Source organism: Micropterus dolomieu, linkage group LG20, assembly GCF_021292245.1.
Source record: "Micropterus dolomieu isolate WLL.071019.BEF.003 ecotype Adirondacks linkage group LG20, ASM2129224v1, whole genome shotgun sequence".
NCBI lineage: Eukaryota > Metazoa > Chordata > Actinopteri > Centrarchiformes > Centrarchidae > Micropterus > Micropterus dolomieu.
In genome coordinates, this window is record NC_060169.1 from 16,105,146 (window position 1) to 16,116,249 (window position 11,104).

An 11,104-nucleotide genomic window follows, 5' to 3' on the forward strand; every position below is an offset into this window, starting at 1 on the left:
GTCTGGCTGTATGTAGAAAGTGTTGCATGTGGCTTAAATGACACACAATGTGACTTTAGGTTAACTTATATAAGCATATTGTCTTAATTAGAACTAATATCCAATAGATTGTTCATACGTGTATTGAGGGATGAACAACAACCTTATTTAAACACTCATTGCATGTGTTCACACATTTTATGCTGGCACTGTAGCTCTTTGGCCGAGTCTCATTAAACCATGCTGTGTATGTCTTCATCAGTTTCCAAAACGTCTTCATCACACTTGAATTTGGCTCACTTTATTTCCACTTTACACTGGGTCTTTATCAGCCAGTCTTAGACCCCGCTATACCTACTTGGTTTAAATGTTTAAGATGGTAAACAGAACATATTCAGTGGTGACATCCTGACCTCCTTGCATGTTTTTCTGCACATGCCTTATAGTATAAATGAGACTGAAAGTTTTGAAAGCAGGCTGTCCGGTAAGTGAAGAAAACTTACAGAAAAACTTCCCTTAGAAAGATTATTTTTGTTCTTGCTAAATCACTAGCAAGCTACGTGTTTTACTGGATAGAAAGAATATCAGACTGTCATTTAAAAGGTCATCCAGCTTCACAAAAGTGTAGGATTTAAATGTTCTTGTGTCTTGCACCCCTAGAGGTACTTTGAAACAAAAAAAGAGTCTACAGCCATGCCAATGGCTCTGTGAGACTGTACTGAGGCACAGTAGCATGCTAATATGTTCAAACTAACTTGCTGATGTTTAGCAGGTGTAACGTGTCTTGTCAGGGAACTCTACATGTCTGTTGTGCCAATCCTTGTGATAGATGTTGACATATTGTTAGTTGCACTAGATGAGAAGTGGGACGTCCACCAAAGTTTGTAGGATTCTTCCTTTGCGGTCCATGACTGTGATGTTATTTTAGTGTGGACTAAAGTGGTGGACAGATCCACATTGCCATCTATTGAACCATGCTGCTAGTGTGGCTACAACAGACAGTAACGGACAGTAATATGTACTGATTTATATATCCTATTTTAACTGGTCCATATTAACAGTGTCACCTTGGTTCATTTTTGATGTTCCTTAACTAATGCTTAAAGACACAGTGCGTTTCAATCCACCTGTTTTATGCACAAATTAAAAAAACCTGAGCAGAAACACTTCAATAACCAGGCCTAAGCTACTATAGGTCAGTATAGCCTGCAGCTTCTTGAGTGGCCCCGCCCACAGGAACGTGGCATTCCTGATGTATTTTAGGCCGTGGGTTTTCAAGTGCAATCCTGACCTGAGGTAAGTCATTACTGAGGGAACTCCCAAAGAATGAAAAATGTCTCTGGAACACATGAATCAACACCGTGTATAATAGTAACCTAAGCCAGAGACAAAAACAGGAAAGGGGAAGGAAATGTAGAACTGTAAATTCTTGATTGTGCCTTTGATGCCAAGTAAAAATGAAAGAAGATCACATTAAGTGTGCTGTTCTTTATTAAACACACTCTACAGTAACTACCTTTTTCCCCCATTCTCTTTTTCTTTATGTTTTCTCAGCTGGATGCCAGAAGCTAAAGCAGCTCTTGAGCTTTGCTATTGGTGGTCTCCTTGGTGATGTATTCCTTCACCTCCTTCCTGAGGCTTGGGCGCGCTCTGGCTCTTCAGGTGGGTCACCTTCCCACCAAAAACACCACCACCTTTGTATTTGAAGTATTTATTATTTCTTTAACCCATTCCCTTCCTCGTAAACATACACCAGAATAAAATAGTTCTAGTTGAAATAGGCTAATGATAAGTTAATAATATAAACTGTATTACTGCAGTAGACTGCTTAAGACCTTTTCACATACAACAAAGACCAGTTAACCTAATTTGGAAATTGTAGTTCTTAAATTGTTAATTGTGCATTACATTGCTTTCAAAATGTATGTGTATTTCCTCACTCAGTCTTATGTACAATCCCTGCTTCCATCCTAGCTAGTAAACAAGACCACTACATGACCCAGGGCCTGTGGGTAATCTTTGGTCTGTTGTCCTTCCTGCTCCTGGAGAGGATGTTCTCAGACCAAGACAGCCAGGAGGATCCCACTTCTGACTCAGACCTGAATTTTAATTCTGCTGTAAGTATGTTTTTAGAAGAATTTGCCCACTGCTGTACATAGGAGTCTTGCTTAGGCTTGGGTGATCTGCAGTCAATATTGCCTTGCAGCTATGTGCAGCGTGGAAACCTCGACAACCCAGCTGTATTTTAATGTTAACATAGCTAGATAACATAGCGAGAACATAGATAGACTAACTTCTCAGAGTTAACTTGAATGCTTTAATTTTGGACACATTTGTGGAGCGGTGCTCATGATACCGACCATTCAACTATGGATTGATTGAGGAATTGCGGAAAAGCCGGCAACAATCTTTCCTCCAGCGCGTGATCATGTTTTGATTCAGATTGTGCACAAAGAAGAGGGGCTTTATACAGACGGCTCGGTTTCAATGTGTTTGAGAGAGAGGGAGCGAGCAAGCGGAGGTACTTTAGCGAATCTGTGGACTGAATCTGAATTATGATTTTACTCATATTAAAAAGTATATAGTATGTTGCATTCCAATCGCTGAATCGGAATAAGCCTAGTTTTACTGCACACAGACATGTTTGTGCCTGTGTGTTTTTGTTTTCAGACTCCTGTGCTTTGTCGGAAAACTTCTTTCAGTCGTATCAGTTTTTTGGTGACTGCAGCATCAGATGACCTACCGTACGATCGGCATGTCAGTGATCTCTTCTAACAGGGAGGGAAGGAATAGTTTTGGGAAACTTTTACATGTTGTCCTCCCTGTGAGTTTGCCAGCCAGCAAAGGAGTAGACCAACTCATAACCCCCCATAAACCCAAAACGTGTCATTTTAAAACTTATGTTTTTGTACAGATTAACAAACACAATATTAACATTTTAACTAGTGAGCTTTAGAGGCACTGGTAGGTGGATTGTGTTACCTTTGGACACAGCTGGGCTAGCTGTTTCCCCCTGATTTCCTGTCTTATGCTAAGCTAACCATACATGGGAGCGGTATCGATCATATCATCTAACTGGGCAAAAAAGCAAATAAGCATATTTCTCACAATGTCAAACTAGGATCCTCTTAGTACAAATATTATGAAATGGAATTTTATTAAACCACAGGAGAGATGGTGTCTACTGGGTTGAAACAGCTGTTTTTATTATTTATTATTTTTATTTAGTTAGAGAGATGCTTATCCTTATCAGCATTAAAGGTGACATTTATTGTTTAGAAATTATATTATAAATAGTGTACAGTAACATGAAATATAAATGCAAGATTGACAAACAACTTTTTCAACACATTGCTTCTTTGCAGTCAATGATTGGCTGGTTGCAGTATGTTTTGCAAAGGGCCGTCTCATCCTCCCTTCTGGCTTTGTTGTGCTAGTGAGGGAGAAGATTGGAATCCACGGCTCAGCTCCTCCACTAGTGTCTATTTATAGTGCCGGGTGAAGCAGCTGCTTTAGCCATTTCAGCGTCCACAGGAGAGCACTCGATTTATAGACAGAGGCAACAATAGACAGGGGCGTGTGAGAGAAAAAGAGGGAGGTTATGTATTGTGATCTTTAAAATAATGTGTGTTTAGGCTAATCTTACCAAAGGTGCAGGGACAGTGAGAAGCTGAACTTCTCTTTGGGTCGGTGTTTTTGTGTGAAGAGCCACAAAGCTGGACATAAAATACGAAGAAGAGATTTTATTACTTTTTTTAAAAACTTTGGATCATTTTAAATTTTTCATTAAACAAAACTCAGTGTGCTTTGAAGTGACAAACGGTTTTACAGCAGGAGGAGATTGATAGCACTGAAAAATAATCATAACTTTATTACTTCCTCATGCCTCAATCTTAGACATGGAGCAAACATTTCCTTACCTGTGACCAGAAGACAGCAGGCTATTTCCTTCTCACTTAATTTGTCTAAATGGCAACGTAAGTGGTTTCTGAATGACGGAACAAGGAAGTTAGCTGTTCTCGGAAAACAGAGGCTGTAACTGGAGATGAATCGGTCTCTTCTATTTTCAAAATATGAACATGTTTTGAATTTAGGGGTCATTTGTTATGTCTGGAAAATACAGCAGAAGTACAAATTTTATGATTATTACTGCATATGTGGAAAGTTATAAAAATAAAAAGGGCTTTTTTTTAAACAGCTGTTCTGCTGGCAGTGGGTGAAACCCTTTGACGCACAGTGGGAGCAACAATAAAATGCCTGTTGTACTATTAAAACTTACTGTTTTTAGCAAGACTGGTGTTAATAGTGGCCAAGGTGGTTTCCTTAAGGGAGCCTTAAGTTATTGGCATGTTACTGATGGTGGGCACTGACGGATAATGTAAAAATAAAGATTATTTGTAAAAACAAAAAAAAACTTAAAGTGGATCGGATAATGGTGCATGTGGGGACAAGTTGTTCATTTTTGCCTCGATTTTCTTCCTTTTTTCATCACAGACACAGTCTGAGACAGTTTTCAGTGGAAATTCAGTGGTGTCACTCAGAAATGGGCACCATGCAGAGTCATGGAAATCCTCCAAGCAACAGAGTCTGCAGGAAAGATCAGAGAAAATCAAGGTAATGCTGACAACCAAAACATTTCCCAGTTAACAAAAAATAGATTTTTTTAAAGAGACACCACTGGGGGTAAACTCTTGATATGGGTTACTTATGTAAGTTTGTATTTATAAATATGTTTTTTTTTTGTTTGTTTGTTTCTTTAATCCTCCAAACTGATTCATGTAGTTTGTCATAACCAGCAACTTAGTTGTTAGACTGTGCTGTATATGCTGTAAACCCTTTATTTGTCTGTAGCAAATCTTTTGTGCCTGGCACATTGCATATTTGCACTTGTAACATTCAGTATGTAAATTTCACTTTTTACGTATGTTTATTATCTTTATTTTTCACCTTAGTCTTTTAGCACAACCTGAGGAGCATGACACATTGCTTTCTTTACACACATTATTGTAGTGTAAGTGCAAATAAGTCCTTTGTACTGTATTTTTCATTGTAAACATTCATGCCATATAGGGATTCCTATAAAAACACACACAAAAAAAACAGCCACCATCAGAAAAATTGGTGGGTTATTAGTGATATTGCAGATTATCATCTTTGTAAACACAACACAATGAATAACATGAAAAATAAGTATAATAAGTAAAATAAGTGGTTGGAAAAAAACTGTTATTATTCGAAGCTTCCACAAAAAGAAACATATTCGACCAAAATGTCATGAAATATCCATCCACCAATCCATTTTCTTTATCTGCTTATCTTTGGCAAGGTTAAAGGGGTCTGCAGTCTATCCCAGCACACATTAGGGCAGAGGCGGGTTACACCCCACACAATTCAACAGTTTATTACAGTGACGACGACACCGAAATTGGCTCAGAAAGTCATGGGGCATCACCAGCAGCTGCTTTCCAGTGTTTTTGAGTTTCTTTGTTTTCTTACGCTGGACTCAGATTCCAGGTTTCCTCAGAGGAATGGATCATTTACACCCTTATTTTAATGGGGTCAGACTACAAAGCTGTGTGTAACTTTAGCTGACATCACATGATCTATTTAGTGATTAAAATTACAACCTATAAATTTAACCAGTATTCTGTCTTTTAAAATAGAATGTTTTGACTGATGGACAATAACATCCCTGTTGTACATGCTTCTTTCAGTTTAAGTTTTGACTAATTATGGGTAAAGTAAGTAACAGTGGCATTATGTTTCGTGTCTCAAAGGCAAGTGGATACCTAAATCTACTGGCCAACTGCATTGACAACTTCACCCATGGCCTGGCAGTAGCAGGGAGTTTCCTGGTTAGCAAAAAGGTAAGAAGCTATGATAAACCACAACACTAAAAAGACTAAAAATCTTTTTTCTTTGAATGTCTATATTTCTCATTAAAATGTGGTTTACACAAAAAAATGTTTGTTTTCATTAATGAATGAGAACTCCCACATTTGTTCATTCAAGTATGTTTGATTATGAAGTTGCTTCACTCTATCTGGCTGAGATGCTTTGTCTTTGTTTTTCTTTTGGATAAAGATGCCCTCTAGAATTTCTGTTTTTGAATGCATATAATAACTCAAAATATACTTCTGTTTTATGCCAGTCTGGAAACAGTCTAACCACACTAGTTTAGCAAATTACTTGCATGAGAATATCATTACATTCACATGTACCATGTACATTTATGCATGCAATCCTGGTTTTCATAAAGTATAATTGCAGGTAAAATAGCTCCATGGGGTTGCAGACCAAATTAGCAGACAATCACGAAGTGACAATAATTGCTAATAAATACAGTGCATAAATTGCCACTCTGTCTGGCAGGACGACATGTAGAACAATTAAGTAGCAAAGTATTCAAGTATCAGATATTGTCATCATTGATTGACCCCATAATTATTATTTCTTGTTGGATAGCAACCAAGAAAACACAACATTTATTCATTTTATAATCTTGTCGAAATCTAATTGTATGGGGAGGGGGAAAAATGGTTTGGGAAAACTGAGTAGTAAGAAGAGATGTCTGAATAAGAGACTGATTGTGTGTAAATGTTTTTTTTGTACTTAAAAGGGTTGATTTTTCAGCAGGAGACCTACAAAATGGCCAAAGAGGAGCGCTATAACACTTAATGAAAGCAAAGGACAAAAATGTATCTGGGGAATTGGGACATGTAACACCTTCCTTGTGAGTACAGTGTTTGGCAGTGTGCATAGGCTCACTGGCAGAACAGTGGAGTTGTTGTATCAGCATTACTACAAAAAGTGTAGGGGAAAAAGTGGATCACTCAGTGGGTATTCATTACAGGGTACAACAACCTTTTTTCAGTTCGAAACTTGTCATATTATCTTACAGGCTTGTTAAAAAAGATGTGTTTTAATCTGCAGTAACATGAAATGTTGTCGCTTCAGTAGGTTTCTGTATATTTGTGGCTGTGGGAAGGAGAGAGTCCAGCTGGAGAAACATAAGGCTAGCAGCATGAACTATGGATCAATGTGCCAGAGAGGAAGTTACCTAGATGTCACAAACATACACGACATCTCACCGGTGTTTTCTGTTTACTCTCATGCACATTTGTCACAATGTGATTTGTGCCACAGTTAAATGCTGAAAGCGATATCTATCAACTAAGTGTTGATTAAACACGGATAAGAAAAACAATTATTATTTTTTCAGGGATGGGGGGTATGTCATTAAGCAACATTATGCCTCATGGCCTTTTTTGACTTTTTTGGAATCATCCAACTACAACTGGTTTGAGATTCGGGTTGGCTAATGTGTGGAGAGTACCTCATCATTAACATTCTCTGTTGTGACATGCTGATCTGCAGTAGCTTTGCACTTACATGTCATGTTCATATCACTATGCTCCTAACTCAATTCTGATTTACAGAACAGTCCTACATGCTCTTCATGTAGGACTGTATAAACCTAGTTTAACAGCTCTTTAAGCAGCTCTTAAAGTTTTAACTTGAACATTTTCCCTATTTGCGCTGTGCACTGCAAGCTGAATACATACATCTTAGCATTCAATATACATTTTCCCTTAGATACTACAGAGCACGTTTCTTTACAGAGTAATGGTAATGAGACTTTTCTTGCAGGTTGGGTTCCTCACCACCTTTGCCATCCTGCTCCATGAAATCCCCCACGAGGTGAGATTACATAATTCTTGGTTAAACTGTACAATATCATTTCTGAAGTTCAAGGTCTACTTGAAGCTTTCACATTTAAATATCAAACAGTACATAGGAAGACTCAGACTAGTCATTCCCCTGCTGTCTCATTGCCTGTAGGTGGGAGACTTTGCCATTCTTCTAAGGGCCGGGTTTGACCGGTGGAGTGCTGCTCGCATGCAGCTGTACACAGCGCTGGTCGGGGTCTTGGGAGCTTGTTTTGCTCTGTGCGCTCAGTCACCAAAAGGAACAGGTAACATAGGATCAATTCTCAGTATACATTCAATCAAACACATTGTTGTAAGCTGGAGACCCTTTTAAAGTTGCCAGAATCCGTCATAAATCTTTCCTTCTGTTTCTAGAAAATGCCACTTCCTGGATATTGCCTTTCACTTCTGGAGGCTTCCTCTACATAGCCTTGGTGAATGTGGTGCCTGACCTGCTAGAAGATTCCAGTTTAAGGTATTTTGGATGTTTTTGAATACTCATGCTCTAAATGGTTCTCTTGAGTTTTTAAATAAATAAACATAAGTCATGTTTATATTTAGTGTTACTCATTAAAACATTGTGTGCGTCCTTGAGGTCTTACTAACGTGTTGAATGCATTTCCTTTGTCATAAAACATTTGCTGAGCTGATCAATAAAAAAAGAAAATTATGTTCAATACAGCATTGTTTACAGTGCATCCACGTTTATTAGCTTGCAGTTTTCTTCTTTCCTGCCTATGTTGGTGTATTGCTCTGTTATTAGGCGTATTACCACCACCAGCTGTTGATCATTGCGCCACCTGTGCTCTGTGTGATCACATGTGCATATGTGCATCCCGGTGTGTGTTCACATTACAAATAAAACATTGTAAAAACATTGCTCCATAGCACTACTGGTGGCCAAAAACTCCATAGGGTACCTTTAACTTCTTGGGTGGTGTTATAGTTGAACCATAGTGACAATGAAAGTCAGCTGTTTACTGTAGAACAAAACTTTCTGTATTTTTTGTGAAATATTTAATACGTTTTGTGGTGGGCAGGTGACATATTTCTTTAAATGTTCTATATACAAGAATGGGAACCCATTTACATGTATTAATTGCTTTGTATTGCCCATGTGTGAAAGGATTGTAATGTAACTTCAAACATGAGACCTTCCTGTAACAGCTTATGACCTGATTTCTTTGTAAAGTATTTAGGATAGATTCTGTGGGAAAATGCAAAGTATGTGATGTTTATGCACACTCCTGAGTGCCTTCTCCCCTACAGCATTTACAGAACATCACACTTGCTAACAACAGCTTAGAAATGGAGCCCACTAAAGTCAACAAACAGCTGGCACCCGGCACAACAAAGGCTCCAACACAAAGGCCACAAAGCTAACAATCCTTAAAACAATGTGAAATATATTGTGGTTTTAGCTGGCTAATGTTAGCTTGCTTTCTAACGTGGATGAGTGCCTTGAGTGGATATTGGCAGCTAATTCCTCCAGACTTCAGGGGGCCGATCTCGCTGGTAGATTTGCTGGCGTCGTTTGAAGGTTGCTTTATTGGCTGGCGTTGCAGTGTGGCCATATCCATTCAGAGTGGCTGGATTGCAGCTGGCTTGCTAACCTTTGCTTGCTAGCTAACGTTATTGCTTGCAATATACTATGTGAATGCATTATAAAGGTGGGCCGTAGACGCATCTCTCCAGCTCGCTCTCTTAGGTCCAAGCTTTGGTCTGGCTGGGTGGTTGGAAGATGCTGTGGGTAGTGATCGTTTCAAGTTCCACTGCACTTAGTCCAATCATTGTGGGCTTCCTTTTCCGACTTTGGTAAGTCTTAAGTGTATTTTGTCATAGGCTCATAACTTACGATTGCTTTCAACTAGCCAAGAGCGATGCAAGGCAGGGGCTAGCAAACTTAACTGTAACCTAAGCTAAGCTGGGGTTTGGCTGGCTGGCTGTGGCTTAGCTGTGCGGCATGGGTCTGGTTGTTTTGTGGCATTGGCTGATGGGGTGATTTGCAAACGGCAAGCTAGTCAGTATCATGGAGCCAGTGTTTCAAATAAAATACAGGATCATTATAGATTAAGTTATTTGAAATATAATGGTAGTTCATTTTCCAGCATTCATTGTTCATTTCAGTGTTCAGTCTAGTGTATGTCACATCCTTCTTTTGGCCGATGCCCAAGATGATAGTTGCTCAAGTCAATGGATGCAGGCAGCAGCAACAGGATGCTGACTGTTCAGTTAACAGCCACAGGTGCCAATAGTAAGGGTTTTCTGAAAGTTACACATGGAACCTTTAATGTCCTTTAATCTGTCTGAATCTCTAACCATTATTTATTTTTTATTTTTTTTCCCCCAGGCACTCCCTACTGCAGATCCTGCTCATCTTCTGTGGCGTGGCTGTAATGGCTCTGCTCTCTGCCGTTGTTGACTGAACATGGAGGGAAAACCCTCACTTTACCAAACACTAATACTCAGCACAGGAGAGAAATCCTGTTCTCCACCAACCTCTCTTGTCTGGTACCTCTCATTCAACAAAGAGAGTACATCTCTTTGATATCATTACACTAAAAAACAAACATCTGTCAAAACATCGGCACTTTATGGATGGATGAAAGGAACACCTTCTCCATCTTCTGACAGGACATTTGTGTGGAAACAAATTCTGCCAGAGTTAAATATCGAGGGAATTAAAAGAGATTGTATGGATATCTGTTACCAAATTGTCTTAAATTGTGGATCAGACAATCATGTTTTTTTTTTTTGCACATACATTTACACAGGTGCACCTGATGTACCTGCTCAACACAAGAGATATTATTGGACCTTCTTCTTTAAAATGTATTCAACCTTATTGTTACTGTTGTGCATCTTCTGTTTCTGATGTAGCTGCTGCATATTTATTGGAAATGAGACAAGCGCCATACAGCATTATCAGATGTGCACCACTAAATCATTTTGTTTTGTTAAGAACTAAGTGCCAAGAAGTCAGGATGGTCTGTTACACTAGTATCAGGTCTACACCAAAGTACTTTTTTTTTTTTCTGTTTGTATCTTCCCCACACAGTACAATCTGCACTGTTTTGAGCACATGTTGGTGCTCTGACGAAACGCTTGAGTAAATATTTGTGTTAAAAAAAGATTGGTACTGTTTGTTAATATATTTGAATTTTATTTGTTGGCAATAATTTTGGGAGACTGGGGACAGATTACAACTCAGTTAACCATTCAGAATTATTAACATCACTATGTTGTTCATACACTCCTCAGTGAAAGTGTGCAGCCCTGAATAATTAAATATATATCTATATAAAAAAGACTGCTGTTTATTTTCAAGTTTAACAGACCATTAGTATAAAGAACTGGGACAAAGGCAGTATTATGAACTCAGTGGGATTAGGATGTCCTGATAGTGATTGGTAGAC

At 38.7% G+C, this 11,104-nt stretch overlaps 1 protein-coding gene across 2 annotated transcripts in view; it reads left to right on the top strand.

Annotated features, from left to right (window-relative positions):
* Window positions 1–10,996, top strand: part of slc39a13 (solute carrier family 39 member 13) — a 16,416-nt gene extending 5,420 nt beyond the window's left edge. For both annotated transcript variants that reach the window (XM_046032679.1, XM_046032678.1), the window contains exons 3-10: window positions 1,534–1,641; window positions 1,954–2,096; window positions 4,474–4,593; window positions 5,757–5,846; window positions 7,630–7,680; window positions 7,822–7,954; window positions 8,064–8,163; window positions 10,039–10,996. In XM_046032679.1, the coding sequence (XP_045888635.1) occupies window positions 1,534–1,641; window positions 1,954–2,096; window positions 4,474–4,593; window positions 5,757–5,846; window positions 7,630–7,680; window positions 7,822–7,954; window positions 8,064–8,163; window positions 10,039–10,114 (821 nt within the window). In that variant the 3' untranslated portion in view covers window positions 10,115–10,996. The remainder of the gene's footprint in view (window positions 1–1,533; window positions 1,642–1,953; window positions 2,097–4,473; window positions 4,594–5,756; window positions 5,847–7,629; window positions 7,681–7,821; window positions 7,955–8,063; window positions 8,164–10,038) is intronic.
* Window positions 10,997–11,104: the final 108 nt, after the last annotated feature.